This window comes from Astyanax mexicanus, chromosome 18 (genome assembly GCF_023375975.1).
Source record: "Astyanax mexicanus isolate ESR-SI-001 chromosome 18, AstMex3_surface, whole genome shotgun sequence".
Lineage (NCBI taxonomy): Eukaryota > Metazoa > Chordata > Actinopteri > Characiformes > Acestrorhamphidae > Astyanax > Astyanax mexicanus.
In genome coordinates, this window is record NC_064425.1 from 20,478,788 (window position 1) to 20,495,026 (window position 16,239).

The window sequence follows — 16,239 nt, forward strand, 5'->3', positions numbered from 1 at the left end:
GCTGTGAAATAGGGGGTACATCATAGTCACATGATTACAACGTATCAGTTACGTGGACCTTGCGTGCAGAGTGTGTATAAGTATGTATGGGGCTATGTCACGGTACATTGACACTGCGTTGTAACCCACGTAAGCGTCTTATGAACATGGAATACAATACGTTGCATGACATCATGTGTTGTCAGGCTGCCTTATTACAATGCAAGTGTAGGCGCGTTTACTGATTGGATGTTAGATGCCAAGACGTGTATACACGGACAATTTTACTGCCTGTACACGTGATTTTTTTACGTGTGGACACGTGATTTTTAATTGACTAAAACTAAAATGTTTAGTTTTTGTCAACTAAAACGAGAAAAAAACAAATAGCTAAATGAATATTAATAACTATTGTACGTTTTAGTCAAAAGACTAAAGATTTAACGCAATTCAAAATGAACACTGCAGTGTACAAATGCTGCCCAATAGTAAATGACCATTTTTTAATAATACGTCTTTGTGTGTTCTTCTCCAGCCTAACTACGTTCAGCCCGTGGTGGCGGTGAAGCTGCTGTTCAGTGAGCAGGATTACAACACGCAGCTGACCATCGAGTGCAGGGTGGAGGGTTCTGACCTGCGCAACAACGACGAACGCGACAAGTTCCTGGGTCGAGTCACTTTCCGCATCCAAGTAACCAAGTAGCCCTGACCTCTCACAGGAGCTGCACGATGTCCATCACTCACATTCAAAACCCACACCTCTTCTCCTCACACACACACTCAGCTGCGGCACTCTCACCCACTCTCCTACCGTGCCGATCTACCTTCCAACACCTTAAAGGAGCTTGATGTTTATCAGTACTGTACTCTGGAGGTAGGTTCAGAGTGGGCAGTGTGTGGGGGAATGTAACCTAGATTTTAATTTCACACCTCTTTACCCACAAACCCTTTCACTGGAATTAAAAAAAAGTACAAATAAGCGCACATTGAACCTCTTTTAAGCCATCTCCGTAAGACACAAAGCTAGAGACATCGTGCAGTAAGCAGGGACCTGTATATAGATGTGTCGGAGCATCGAGTTGGTGTCTATTCCCTCCTATAGTGCTGTGCAGCCTGCTGTGTGTATGTATGTATGTCTGAGAGCAAGCAAGAGAGTTAGAGAGATGTGCGCATGTGTGCTTGTGTGTGTGTGTGTGTGTGTATGTATGCGTGTGCCATGATGTGAAGTCTCTCTGTACATATTTAATGGATTTAAAGACACTTTTTCCTGTTATCACTCAATGTCTGACCGCTGTAAGAAAACAAGGTTATGATATGTTACATATGAATATATATATATAGATAGATGGATATAGATATATATAGATATATAATAAGAACTGTAATTTAAGATTTTTTGAGAAATGTTCTAATGAGAGGGAAGGGTGAGGAAAAACACCAAAAATGTTTATCAACCTTGTTTTCAAATCCATCTGCCATCTGAAGGAAGTGATTTTTTAAAACCTCTGCAGAAACTGTACTTTGTGAAGATGCCTTAAGATCTGTATGAACAACTTCAAATAAAGGAGATTTTAAACATGAGTGCTGTGGTGATGTCTGTTGCTGCAATGATTAATCTTTGACGGTAGGTGGCACCAGTGTACCTTCAGCAAAGCCAATCTTTTCTTGTGTTTCCTGCAGTCCAGTCCAACAACCTATTGGAGCTGGTTCAGCAGCTGGCCGTCATATTGGATGAATCTTCCATGCGCCCCCAGTGCATTTAATATTACTGAGGAAGGTGTTTTTACAGGGTTCGTACGGGTGCTTAAAATCCTGGAAAATGCTTCAATTTTAACGTTCTGTTTTCCAGGCCTGGAAAGTGCTGGGATTTTAGAGAAAGTGCTTGAAATTGTAACTGTATTTACTTTACTACAAATACCTAAGTCAACTAAATAAGTTCGCTTAAAGAAAAAAATACAGAGCGAAAAATAAAAAGGCTTCGCTCGCGCCTCCACGTATGTGTGACAAATTCCGGTTCTTTCTCGTAATCCAAGCATACCTATCAAGTCTCCCGTTTTGGCCGGGAAACTACCGTGTTTTATTCCTTTTTCCCGCCGTCTTCCCGTATATAGTATTTCCCTCATTATATTAAAATTTAAAAAACTTTATTATTGAGGCGACTGACCGTTGTGTGTTTCTTAACCAATCGTGGTGCCGGTTCAAGGAGAAAGTCCCGCCTTTCAGGAGAAACAGCCAATCAGCTTGCTGGATTTGCGGAGGCAGAGGAGGGTCAGTGTGAGGAAGCCCACCTGTTGTAAAATGTAAGGGATACTGAACCTCAGTTGGGCTGGTGGGATGGCTCGAAGCAGGCGGCAGAAAATTTCCCTAATTTTTAATCCAAAACTTGTATGAATCCAAGAGGAGTTGGCTCACGAGGAACCGGCTCTGTGTGCCCCCAGATGCCACACAGTTTTTTTTACCCTGTGTGTTTTTTGTTTTTAAACACGGACAGCAGGAGAGTTAGCTAGCTATGCTAAAAGCCAAGCTTTGGATTTATCTAAATAATAATAAAAAAAATCCGGGTTACACGTACAATATACTACTAGGTTAAACCCAGCCCCGCACTGTTAACGCGGTGTCACCGTCGTCCAGCAGGCCGCAGTTGGCTCGGCATAAGCGCCATGAAACAAGCCGTTCTCCAGCTGGAGATAGCTACGCTAAAAGCCTAAAGCCGGGTTAACAGTGCTGGGGAGCGGCTCGTTCTAGGCACTAATGCTGCGATACAAGCCCCGGAGATTGGCTCGTTTCAACCACTGAATCTGGGCAAACAGCCCCGGAGATCGGAGGACGCTGACGCTGCGTTAACAGTGCCGTACTCGGCTTAGCAAAATATATACTGTAGGTATAACCCTGGATTATTACTATGATTGTTTAGATAAATCCAAAGTTTGGCTTTTAGCATAGCTAGCTAACTCTCCTGCTGTCTTTGTTTCTGAAGGCTGCTGGTAGTAGGCGGTCAGTCACAAAGCCAGGAGATCCTGACTCCGCCCCCAAACTGTTAAAACCACCCTAAAACCTTTGATTTAATTTCTTCTCCTTCTGCTATTACCAAACACAATCCTGGTTGTGTTCACATAAACACAATACCGTCTCTAGCAGTGTGACAAAAAGCAAATCAATAATGTTGAGTATATGTATGTATAAATGCTCTCAACTCACCCCCAAATTTGAAATAAAGTAACTGCGCAATTAAATGAATATGGTAAACATGCGGTGAAGAACATTGGTATTTAAATTTTGTAAAACTGACACAAATAAATCCATAATTCCTGCAATTTACTTACTTAGAAGTATTTTGTTTCTCAGTAACATAGTCGCTGTGATGTGTGGAGAATAGTTTCGCGATATATTGAATGTCGCTGAATCGCAGTTTTGAGATATCACAGTTATCATTCATTTACTACAGCTGAAAGGTGCTGGAAAAACTTGAAAATGGGTCTTGAAAGTGCTTGAATTTTACCTGGTAAAAGGTGTATGAACCCTGTTTTTAATAAACATATATAGTAATCGCAACTCTACAAATTTTTACCCGATTTTCACACAGTTCGGTTTGTTACAAAAGGCAGAGATGTAAAGATACAGGACGCTATCACACACTACAAATATGTGCTTTCATGCTTTGTATTATGCTCAGACATATGGTATGGCATATTAACAAGTGTATAAATGAATTAAGTGTATATTTCAAATAGGAAACAAGTCGGCCAATCGTGTTGTAGCTCAAAAAATGTGTGAAATGCTGCCCCCCACTGGCAGATCAGCCCCATATTTCCGTTGGTCTCTGCACAGCAATGAAGTTAAGATACAGTACTGCCCGCTTAGTCATATCTTAAAATGGGCTTTCAAGCACTTCTTCTTTGAAGAATTTAATACAGTTGTTTTAGTCCATACTTTTTGCTGCCAGCAATAAAGTTGTGTCGCAATTTATAATTGAAGCTACGCCATATTGTTATGCCCATATTTGGGTTATAAACATACAGGACCAAAGTCAAAAGTTTATATTTTTAATTTTTTTCCTACTTTGTAATTGAGTACTGAAGTAATCCAGACTAAGAAGGAACACATAAGGAATCATATAGTAAACTATAGTAAAGGTTTAAACAAACCAAAATACTCTATGTGAATCATTTAGGTGGCTCTTGTCTTGGCTGGTTGATGTTAACCCATGTTAACCTATGAAACAGTGTTGGAAACTCTTGGTCTTTCTTGGTGTGGTCTTGATACGAGCCAGTTTTACCATAACTTTTTTTGATGGTCTTTACTTTCAAAGTTTGACATTTTCTGATTGACTGACCTTCATTTATATTAAAAACTCCTTCTAGTATCTATTTTTTATTTTCTTGAAAATGCCAAGATGTACAAAGCTGTCATCTAAACATATAAAGTGCCTACATTGAATAATCTAAAATATGAAACATATTCTGGTTTAACACTTTTTTGTTTACTTAATAATTCCATGTTTTTTCTACAGTTTGATGACTTTACTATTAATCTATAATGCAGGACATTAAAAAAATGAGGTGTTTCCAAGCTTTTGTCTGTTTCTTTGTGATGGAAATTACTTTTTGAAAACCCCTTTGATTCCTGCCATTTGAAATTTGAGATTAAGACACAGAGGAACAGATGTAGAGATTAGACATCTTACTTTATGTCATCTGCGATATTGTTTAAAATCTTACTCTATAAATCCGTATTGACAGGAACTTGGGACTGATGCCAATATATGTTTTTTTTTTTTTAAATGGTCTCTTTAAACAGACATTAACAAATAACCCACCAGGTCCTTTATGTTAAGCTGCTGCTTAATTTTATTTCCTCAGTTTACAAGGCCCATAAATAAGTACAAAGTCTCATGCATATTGGTGTCAGCACAGTGTAATCAGTGCTTCTATGCTCAAACAAACAAACAAACTACATTTTATTAAGTAAGTGAATAAGCAACAGAGTTTTTTTGCTCTGTCCTTTCCCCCCAGTTTGCTTTACTGTAGGCTAGTTTTCTAGTTTGGAGATGTGGACTAAAGCTACTTTGACTGATAATCACTCAATTTTTTTTTTGTTTGCTCTGCATAAGAACTTTGTACAGTACACCCAAAGCTAACCAGTGAATTTACACACCAGCTAAACACTGTTGTTAGTGGACTGGGTGAGTTTTAGAAATAAAGTAGTCAGCTAAGTAATGAAAGTCCAGGTTACTGAACATAAATCTGTACTGGAGTAAATGTGCATAATTTCAGTCTTAATCAGTTTAGTTCCTTTAAAACATTTCAATGCATTTAATGCATACATTTAAACAAAACTTACATGTTATTGATTGAATAAACATTAGCAATAAATAATGTTAATAGATTTTATTAGATTGAAATTAGACTAAAACTAGACTAATATTTTGTTTGTTTTTTCTTTGACTAAAACTAATAGTAACTAAATGACTGAAATGTGACTAAAACTATTATACATTTTACTTAAAAAAAACTAAAACTGAACCAAAATCATCTGTCAAATTTAACACTACTGGTGCCTTTAGGTACTTAACTACTTGTAGCTTATAGCTACTTGTAGCTTAACTACTCTACATTACACATAAACATCTCTTAAATCAACTTAAGGACTTGGTAAAAAAAAAAGTAAGGATTTGTAAGGCTTATAAAGTAGCCTTAAATTAACCACCAGAAGTGAAAAACAGAGCAAACTGGGTGGTTTATTATCAGCTAAAATCAACTCTTTAAAAATATCTTTTTGTATTTGTTTCATCCGATTACAGTAAACACTGCAGGAATGGCTGCACATTTCAGCATATATGAGCAAGAAGAAAACAGCAAGTCTACAGATGACTGGAAAAAGTGAGTAAGTAAAAAGCAGACTTGCTGAAGCACAACATCCTTTGTTTTTGTCTTTGTAAGTCCTCCAGCTTTTCGATAACAGGCATTGAGAAAATGTTTTATCGTCTGTGGTGTTTGTTTCAGATTCTTTGTAGTTCTTATTTTGCTTTCAGCTGTTTAATCTCACTTTACGCTGATAGCAGGAACATTAGCGCACTGAGGTGAGAGCTGATAGACTGCCTGGGCTGTCAGGCACTAGAAATGGAAGTGGCCTGACGAAGTGCTTAAAGAGTGCTGCTGATAAAGTGAAGGTGACCCCTGGTTAAAGTGACTGGCCGTTGAAATTGGTGCGTTCAGTAAGGCTGTTTGTGGATCTGAGAGAGCAGCTCTTATCTCCAAGCTGTTTGAGAGAATCTGCTGATAACCTACTTTAGCAGAGAGTCCAGATACTGTTGCCACTTGAAAGAACACAAACAGCCAGAGGAGACCAGCATGGCTGGACATTCCGTCAAGCTTGAGAAAGACATATCAATCTTAACCACTGACAGAGTTTGATTGGGACTAGGCCTCATTACTAACCACAGAAGTTAATCCCCACTAGATTCCTTCTTCTAATTCAGCATCAGATGGACAGACGCTGCAGTCTGGAGCCACTGGAGGAGCAACTGCGCTGCCCGGTGTGTCTGGAGGTCTTCTCTGAGCCTCTTATGCTGCAATGTGGTCACTCCTACTGTCGTGGCTGCGTCCGCTCCATGGACATGGACCCTCTGGGCCAGCTTCAGTGTCCAGTCTGCCGCTGTGCAGTAGATGGAGACAGTCCTCCACCTAATGTGGCTCTGGCACGCATCGTGGACGCCCTGCGGGAGATCAGCGGGCCAGGCCAGGGCCCCCAAGAGACCTGCAGCCAGCACCACAACCCCCTGAGCCTTTACTGCGAAGATGACCAGGCACTCATCTGCGGCCTGTGTGGAAGTATTGGAGGACATCGAGCACACAAGGTCACCCCCATCAGCAGCGTCTACAGCCGCATGAAGGTACACAAACCTTTTTTCCATTTTTCTTTTTTCTTCTTCCAATCTTAAACTGGTTTTCTTTGGAGTAGATCTTTATTCGCCATGGCATCCAAGCTATGGAATACTTTGCTCTGGATCTTCCCCCAAACTATCAAACTGTCTTTATCTCTCTTCTAAACCCTTTTCTAAAGTCTTCCTTCATCTTTTGTGCTTCTCAGAGTTTATAATCCTGTACAAGCCCAAATAAGAAGTTGAGAGTTGTGACAGTATGGAAAATGCCAATAAACATTAGCATACATTTACTTTAACAAAGGTACAAAAACATATTTCCCATTTTTCTTATTTCCATCTCTAAACTCATTTCCTCTGGAGTAGATCTTTATTCACCATGGCGTGGAATACTTGGCTCTGGCTCTTCCCTTCTTTCAACTCAAAACTTTCCTCTTATCCCCAAACACTTTATTAAGTCTTTTAAATCTCCCTACATCCATTGTGCTTCTCAGAGTTTATAATTTTGAACAAGCCCAAATAAGAAGAGTTAGGACAGTATAGAAAATGCAAAAAAACTTATGCACACATATACTTTGACATTTGACATTAATTGCAGACAGATTTAACCTAACATATTTCATGTTTTTCTTCTGGTCAATAGTTGGAACGTTAAAGCGTTTAACACTTTGTAAAACTGCTATTCCTTCTCACAACATTTTAAAGCGTTGGTGTGTTACATTTGTTATTTTGTCCTATTGTTCCACTATGCAAACACATCTGAAGATTGTGACAGCGGTAGTGTTGTACAGCACTGTTCTTCTCAAAATTCTCCAAACATTTGTACATTTTCACACCAGTGGTGGTCAATCCCAGATGTCCTCAAGCCATGGGAAAGCAATGCTACTTCTGGACATGGTTACCAAAAGTCGCAGAAGTACTAATGCCTTCTCATGGCTTAAAGACATTTGTAGATTTCCACACCACTGTGTGGTGGTGAATCCCAGATGCCTCCAAGACATGAGAAGGCAGTTCTACTTTTGGTTACCAAATGTCTTTAAAAAAAAAATCTAAGTGGCATTTGTATAACATATTTATATAATTTATATTGTAGGGCTTAAAATGTTTGCCAAAATAATAATTTTAACTGTAATTAAGTTGTAGGTGTAAAATGAACCTTCCATTTGAGGATGCCCCATTAACAAGATCTTCTAATTGAGGATGCCCCACAGATGCTCAATGTCTGGAGACATACATTAAAATCAATTTGAAGTTGACCAGGCAAAACATGAATATGAATATTAAATCAAAGAAAGAATGTAAGTAACTGTAAGAAACACTTCTTTCTGTAGTGCTCCAACTTTTCCTTTTGTAAGTACTAAATCTTATTGGGGGAATATTAAATCTATATATAGTTATTAAAAAATGTTTGCTGCTGTGTCTCTGTAGGTCTATATTCATTCATTTCCATGTATGTGAGCAGAAAAAGGGATATTAAACTGTGTTTGATACAGAGAGGTCAGGATTAATTTTGTTGCCCTGTCATAGAAACAGCCATAATTGAATTTCCTGAGATTCAATTCAATTTCCTCTCATTATGTCATCAGTCTGCTTCCATAAAACATTACTGAATATAATTATGGAATAAAAATGTGCTCTCCATGCACAGCGGGAAAAGGGAAAAACACTGAGATGCAGTAAATTGTATCTTAGTGCTCTTGCTGTTTCCACAGGAGGACATTTCGGGTTTGATGACTGAATTTCAGACTCAGAAGAGAAAGCTGGAGGAGCAGATCTGTAAAATGGCCTACAACAAATCTCGCATTACTGTGAGTTACCAGCAGAACAAAAATCAATATGAGTGATCTGGGTGGAAAGAAATCTAAGTGCATGTTTTAGCTCCAGTGTTGATATGAGGTAAGCTTAGACCTTTTATAAAAATAATTATATGGGAAATCTGATTATTAGATGATACTGAATCTATTTCTGAATCCCTGGATTTGGATGGGATTGGTTTTTAACTATAGGGTGGGGGTACAGTGGGGTACTGTAATTATTAAGCTGGGCGATATGGTAAAATTATATGACCATTATACAGTACCAGTCAAAGGTTTGGACACAGCTTACATTCACTGGTTAAACCAGAATATGTTTTATATATTTTAGATTCTTCAAAGTAGGCCTCTCTTGCTTAGAGCACAGCTTTGCTCATCTTTGCACAGCATTTTTTGCACAGCATTTTACTATCCCAGGGAAGGAAGATAAAGAGTTACCTCTGTTGGACAGGATAAGTTAATCAGAGTTACCAGCCTTAGAAACTGTACGTTAACAGCACCCTAGATAAGAGCACCTAAATGCTGTGGTTGAGTGTTTTTGTGTTGTTTTACACTTTTAAATTTACTACATGATTCCGTATTTACTCCCTCATAATCTGAATGACTTTAGTATTAATTTACATTATAAGAAAAAATAACATTAAATGAGAAGGTTATGTTAAACTTTTGACTGGTATTGTATACGAAACACTATCACAATGTGGCATATTCTTAAATTTATTCTTAAATATTCTTGCTTTTTTTTTAGATTCACTCTCAATCATACCACAGTAGTTTTCATTCACTTTTTGCTGCAAATCATCCAGTTAACCATGACTAATTCTGCTTTTTATGACGAAATGTACAGTGAGTTCAGTGTTCTTTAAGCACTGATGACATCCTCAATATGCTTTGATATTATACGATTACAATATCCCATATAGATCAAACTGTGGGTAAACATTCTATCACATACTGTGGAAAGGAGTTTTTCTCAAGTATGGAGGCACTCGAGGAGACATTTTGTATTCTTATACATGGTTATTCAAGTCGTATATGTGGTAAACCTCAGGTGTTGAAAGACATTTAATACTTAAATCCAGAAGAATCCAGCTAAATGACTCCTCAGAGGAGCAAATTTGCTCACAGCTTTGTTTGTATGTTATTGTGTAGTGCAGCCTATAGCCTTTATACATATTATGACCATGTAGCAGTTCATTTTCAAACAAAAAAAAATTATTATGTGTAACTCGAGTAGCCACTCCCCTTAAAAACATTTATCCCAAGATTTCTTATACTGTGTGGATCAGTCATACGTTTTGCTGATGTCCTGTAGTAAAATAACAATACTCCAGCTTCCCAGGTAAAACTTACCCCATGCAAATAGGGCCTCAGTGTGTGTTCTTGCATGTACTGTTTTTGTTTGTTTGTTAGAATGAGTCTGACGTACTGAAGTGGGTGGTGCGGAAGGAGTTTGGAGAGTTGCGGCGCTGTGTGGAGCTGGAGGAGGCCCGCTTCATGCAGAAGGTGGAGAGCACCGCCTCCACTCTCATCTCCTCCATCCAGACCCAGGCTGACCATATGAGCCAATTACTGGCCAAGTTCCAGGAAGCCGAAGGCACACTGGAAGCCCTGAGCAACGAGGGCCATCTGGACTTTATCACTGTGAGTGAGGGGGGTGAAGGGGGTGTATGTTAGGCAGGGGAGCTATATGTGGTAAGAAACAAACACTGGCTTTTTATGGTGTGGTGATGCATCTGAACTTGTGATGGAAGTGTGGTTTTAAAGTGTTGCATCAGAGCAGCAGTTCTTCTCAAAGAGCTTTTCTGAATTGAATATTGTGATATTTTGTTGTTCACTGATATATGTTGTAATATTTAAAATTACATGAAATGTGACAATATTTCTCCAGAACTCAATGATCCAACATGTCATGATATTACCGTATTTTTCACACTATAAAGCGCACTTTATTTTCCCATAAATCGTCAGTGCGCCTTTTAATCCAGCGTGCCTTATGTGTAATTTTTTTCCAGTCAGGTTGTAAGGGGAGATAAATCCACTCTGCTGAAGTACAGCATTATACAGGAGTTTCAGTTTAGTTCTCTAGCAGTATTAGCATTAGCTGCTAACCGTGCTAAGCGCTAGCCCTTTTGCAGTTCAGAGATGAGTATATCAGACTGTAGCCTGCTGCTAACCCCAGCTAACACTGCTGGAGCTGCATTAGCATTAGCTGCTGACCTTGCTAAGTGCTAGCTCTTTCGCCGTTCAGAGGTCAGTATATCAGACTGTAGTCTGCGTGTTTACCGTGTTAAAACAAGCTATGTGGGACAAACCGCTAGCTAATATCACTCTAGCTTACCAGAGCACTCAGGGTTCCTTAGTGTAGCACTGTTGGCCGGCATTAGCGTTTAACTTTCAGAAAAAAAGTTTAGTTTACTTAGCTTAGCTTTACTGATCTTAGTTAACTAAGTTAACTGCTTACTAGTGTCACTTAAAACGCACCTTATAGGAAATAGGAACAAGATAAATAATATAGGAGAGGTATAATCTGCTTCTGGTAGATATACTATAAAAATTATATCAGTGTGTGCATTTTTATTTTGTATCAAGTAAGACATGGCATTATGTGTTTGATTTTATTTGCTTTATGTGATATTACACATTGAATCTGCACAAATTGCAACTATAATACTCAAACAGAATGGTGTGCAACCCTAATCTTGGGTATTGTTCTTGTATATATAGAATAATTATTATGGCTGAATACTAAGCTCCACACAGTTATTACAGCACAAATAAACACACATAGCTTCTCTTTTTTACACATTGTATGAGGCATATATAGTTCTAGTGACAGTTAAAAGGTATTCCTCTATTTTCGTATTCGGCACATTCATTCATTTGTGTCAGATACTAATAAATGAATGTTATATATCACCATCTAATAATGTATATATATATATATTTTTTATTTTTATAGTTGCAGCCATTTTCTTAACACTAATGCCACAGGAATGCTGTGTTAAGTTAATGGCAAAAAAATATAAGTGTATAAGGTTTTCTGTTTATATATATATATATATATATATATATATATATATATATATATATATATATATATAATGTAATTTTATGAATTATGAAATGTTTGTCTGATTTTACTTTTACAGAAATACAGCTCCATTGCTCCAAGGTAAGAACTCTGAACACTTTGATTTTTAAGTATCTAAATGGCTTTTAAAGGAAGCAAAGCTGTTTGGTTCAGTCTGAAAGAAAACTGAGAGGTTTCCCGTTAAATTCTTTAATGAGAAACAGGGTTTGGTAACAATAGAGATGAAAGTAACTCTCAGTACTGATGTTATTCTCATCTCATTATTGTTGACAGTTGTTGTTTCCCAACCTAACCGTCATTTGCTGCTCCAGCTGACTAAAAGCAGCCATATATTACTCTTAACATTTTCCAAATGTCAGCACAGAACACACAACAGCTGGATTTAACATCATTCTGATGGTCTCAAACTTTCTGGTGAGGTTACTTAGTGTGGGATCTAAGTTTCTCTCAGAGCTTTCTGTGATTTTGCAGGTTTAGAGAAAGCCAGCAGAGAGAAAAGAGGAAGGAGAGAACCTACAGCTCCATTAGCTTCAAACCAGGCTTCAATCACAGTGACATCAAAATCGCTGTGTGGAAGAGATTACACAGGAGAGTTCTGCCAGGTAAAAAGTGTGTCCAGTCACTGATAGAATTCACAGCACTTACAGTAGAATAGAATCTAAAGATAGCTTAAGGGACACTTATTGAGGCTTAAATAAGTTCTTCTAGTAAAGACAAATATGGACTCTTTAAAACTTTTTATTATTTGGACACCAGGTGGTACTTAAAGAGGAAGTTAATAAACTATAAACTCAATTGTATTTACATAAAACATAAGACATTAGACACAAACAAAAGACAATAACATTCTCATGTTCACAAATATCGATGTGTTACCTTTATGACAGTAAATATGTAGTGAGGAGAGAAGAAGCACTACTTGGTAATGTCTTTATATTTGTTCAGACACTAGAGGGCACTTCAGAGTGAGTCCAAATTTATATTTTAAATTATTGTAATTTATAATTTGTAAATGAACAGCATAAAACCTTTCAACGCCGCTGCCAGATATTTGATGACTTTCTAACACTGCTGAATGTCAAATCAAAAAACATAATGGACTGTGTTTTAACTTGTCATCCAATCAGCACTAAATGTTTTCTGAAGAAAAATGGAAATACAAGCATCAATTCAAGCATAAATAAACTCTTATTAGAGCTGAATCATTAAACTCCTGATTTTTTTTTTTCGGTGGGCCGTCTTTGGCAGATTGCTATTTTAGTGGCGCAGCTACTTGGACATGTCCAATGCTTCTCAGCAGAGAAAAAAAAAATAGTTTGTATTATGTTTCATATTGATGTTAAAGTTTGCATAGCTGCCAACAGGCATGCAATTGGGTTTGTGCACTGCTGCGTATCCAAAAAGCAAAATTTGCCTGTTGATGTCTGTCTAGGTTGTATTCAGTCAGTGGCGCACCTGTGTTACCTGTTGCCAAGATAACAATATGCCAGAAATGGCAAGTTTTCCAGATCACCAATGCTATTCATGGATGCTTTTTCCAGCCAGTAATATTATTGGGATTTATTACATAAGCATCAGGTTTTTATTTCATTTTATTTAAAAAATTAGCAAGCATTTAATAATAGAACATTATGTCTTCACAAATAAAAATACATATCGAACATAGGTCCACTTTATACTCATTCCACAGCTCCTGAGCATCTGAAGTTTGACCCTCTCACAGCTCATCCCATGCTGCAACTCAACGAGCACCTCACGAGTGTGGAGTGCGGTGTCATTGTGAACCGCCTGCCCAATAATCCAGAGCGCTTCAGCTACAGCTACTGTGTGCTGGCCAGTCGCGGGTTCTCCTCAGGGAAGCATTACTGGGAGGTCCAGGTGGGCCAAAAGCCAAAGTGGCGGCTCGGCCTAATCAAAGGAACCACATCGCGCAAGAATAAGCTGACCAAGAGCCCAGAGGGTGGAGTTTGGCTGATTGGGCTGAAGGAAGGCCGACTGTACGAGGCTTTTGCTAACCCACGAGTCACGCTGCCCCTCACAACCCATCCCCAGCGCCTGGGGGTCTTCCTGGACTATGAAAGAGGAGAGATGACGTTCTACAATGCGGACAGTCCAGACGAGCTGGTAACTATCTACTCCTATCAGGCTGAGCTGCAGGGGAAGGTGTACCCGCTGTTTGACGTATGCTGGCATGAGCGCAGTGCCAACAAGCTGCCAATCTCTCTGCCCCAGCCTCTTGCCGAGGTGTGACCTACCTTCAGTTTTCTTATGAAACCTTTTTGAGGCTTTAAAAAGATGCATCTCAAAGACTCTGGACTTCCTTCGGTCATTTGATCTTAATACACTTGTGTTTTCTTACTGCTTTGCAGTAAGCATTGTTTGATGTGCATTGTTTGATACACAAGAGCTGCGTTCCAAAGTCTAGGCTGCAGCCGAGGTGGGCCATACTGTATATCTTGGCTGCCATGTCATGTAATTCACTTTAATTAAAATGTATTTTTATGTATCACTTTTTAAATAAATGCTGTCACAAAGCAGCTTTACAGAGATCAGGTCTGAGCCTCTTTAGAGTAAGCACAAATGTGACAGTAGCAAGGAAGAAACCTAGGAAGGAATGGGTCCTTCTCTGGTTGACACAGACAGCGTAACAAATAATAAAACAACAAGAAGAACTGGACAAAAGAAAATGAGTGAGATAATGAATAGCTATAGCTAATGTGAGAGCAGTTTATCCATTTATGAGTCCATGCAGGATAAACAATTATATGTACAGCTGTGGAGTGTGACCGGAATACTGTCTATCAAGGCAGGGATCCAGAGCAGGCTACAGGATAATAGAGAACCAAGCCAGACAACACCAGGTCAGAACAGAAGGTACAAGTCATCTCCATCTCAATAAATGACAAAGAGTTGTAAAGGAATTACTTAGGTTAGTGGGATTGTGTAAAACACTGGTGAGTTCTCTAATAAGCCTTATAAGCATTGGTTAAGTGCAAATTAATGACATATTAATGTTATTATTATTATAATTAAGTTTTATATTATATTTGTTGTCTATACTTTACTCTTTGAAAACCATATGAATGTAAAGTTCTGGTATTGTATGATAGTTGTGGATTGCTGGAAAAATACCAGGAGCAGCAACAGCAGCTAATAAAGAACCTAATATAACAATAAACTTCTAAAAAATACATATTCAAATCTGTGTACATTATTAATTAAGCTCCAGTACAGAACTAAGGAAATTTCATTTTTATCATTAAGGGTCTAAACCAATATAATTTTTTTTTCGTGTTGGCAGCATAGTTGTTTAAATTTCCAAATTCTACCAATAAGGTGTGGGGCTACTTTGAGCCTGGATAACGGTGTAAAAAGCAATTTATCTTCAGGGATAAGTGGATGCCCCAAAGCACCTGTTGTAAAGAGTGCTGGAAAAAAGCACAAAATTACTGGATTTCGGAAAGCTGTTGGAGAGCGGTGGTGGGCTATTCAAGTAAGGTTATCTAATCTTCCCATTCCACCTTAAATGGTGCAACAGACTGCAAAAGCGGCAGCATTTAAGGTGGAATGTAAAAGTTAAATTAAATAAAAGCTATTTTCAGCTCCCCATCATAGAGGAATTAAGGAATGGACAAAAATTACTAATTGCTGCACCACCTGCCCCACTTTCTGAAGACATACAATGCCCTAAAATTAACTAGTTAATCAGCAGCTAGGTTGCTGAACTTTAGCGCTCCACTGCTTACTAGTTATATAAGCTAGTTAACTATCCCAATTTAAAGGGGACAACCAGGTAAACATTAAATCAACATTATAATATTTTTTAAAATGTCCTGTACACATTTTGTATACCGCGGTGTTCTTTGATGGGTCAGTTTTATCTATACAAAAAACATAATAAATATCAGGATTTAGCGCACATGTTAGGTAATATTGAGGTCACTATATGACAATTTTGTAAATGCAATTTTATAAAAATAAAAAAAAACATCACTCTGCTTTAGGCTGTTGTAACTAATTTCCCAAACTGCCATTCTGGCAGCCATAAATTTTTTTAAAAAAATCTTAAATTTTTCCAGAATCTCTATGGTGTCAGTCACTTAAGTAACGTCCTAATTATGAAACACCGGTGACATTAAAAAACTATATGAAAATTATATCAGTTTAAAAAAAATCTGTAATTAATTAAAAAATATATATTTTTATATATATCCACCTGAATCCCTACTTCTAATGTGAGAATATAAAATAATGAAATGCCTGGCACATAATGCCTGCTAACATGTTTAATTATATATTTTTTTCTGGATGTTTAAATTACTAGCTTCAAGAATAGTCTGTTAGTAAATCTGAGGATAATCAGAGGGTTAAATTGCATTACAGTAATAAATCATTATGGGATATTTTGTGGCAGGTTGACTCAAGGTAAACATCATTTGTCTTCCACTTGATCTCACAGACAGTCACTGTCA

The 16,239-nt window shown here is 37.9% G+C and overlaps 2 protein-coding genes across 2 annotated transcripts in view; both read left to right on the forward strand.

Moving 5' to 3' along the window:
* The window catches only part of atp1b3b (ATPase Na+/K+ transporting subunit beta 3b), a 31,790-nt gene extending 30,230 nt beyond the window's left edge, over nt 1-1,560 (forward strand). The window contains exon 7 of the mRNA XM_022675479.2: nt 515-1,560. Coding sequence (XP_022531200.2) covers nt 515-682 — 168 coding nt within the window. The 3' untranslated portion in view covers nt 683-1,560. The remainder of the gene's footprint in view (nt 1-514) is intronic.
* A 4,029-nt stretch (nt 1,561-5,589) lies between these two features.
* LOC103044686 (E3 ubiquitin-protein ligase TRIM50) lies at nt 5,590-14,953 on the forward strand. Its single transcript, XM_007236750.4, has 6 exons — nt 5,590-6,871; nt 8,572-8,667; nt 10,087-10,317; nt 11,826-11,848; nt 12,239-12,369; nt 13,458-14,953. The coding sequence occupies exons 1-6, from the start codon at nt 6,464-6,466 to the stop codon at nt 14,015-14,017; spliced, it is 1,449 nt and encodes a 482-aa protein (XP_007236812.1). The 5' UTR covers nt 5,590-6,463; the 3' UTR covers nt 14,018-14,953.
* Nucleotides 14,954-16,239: the final 1,286 nt, after the last annotated feature.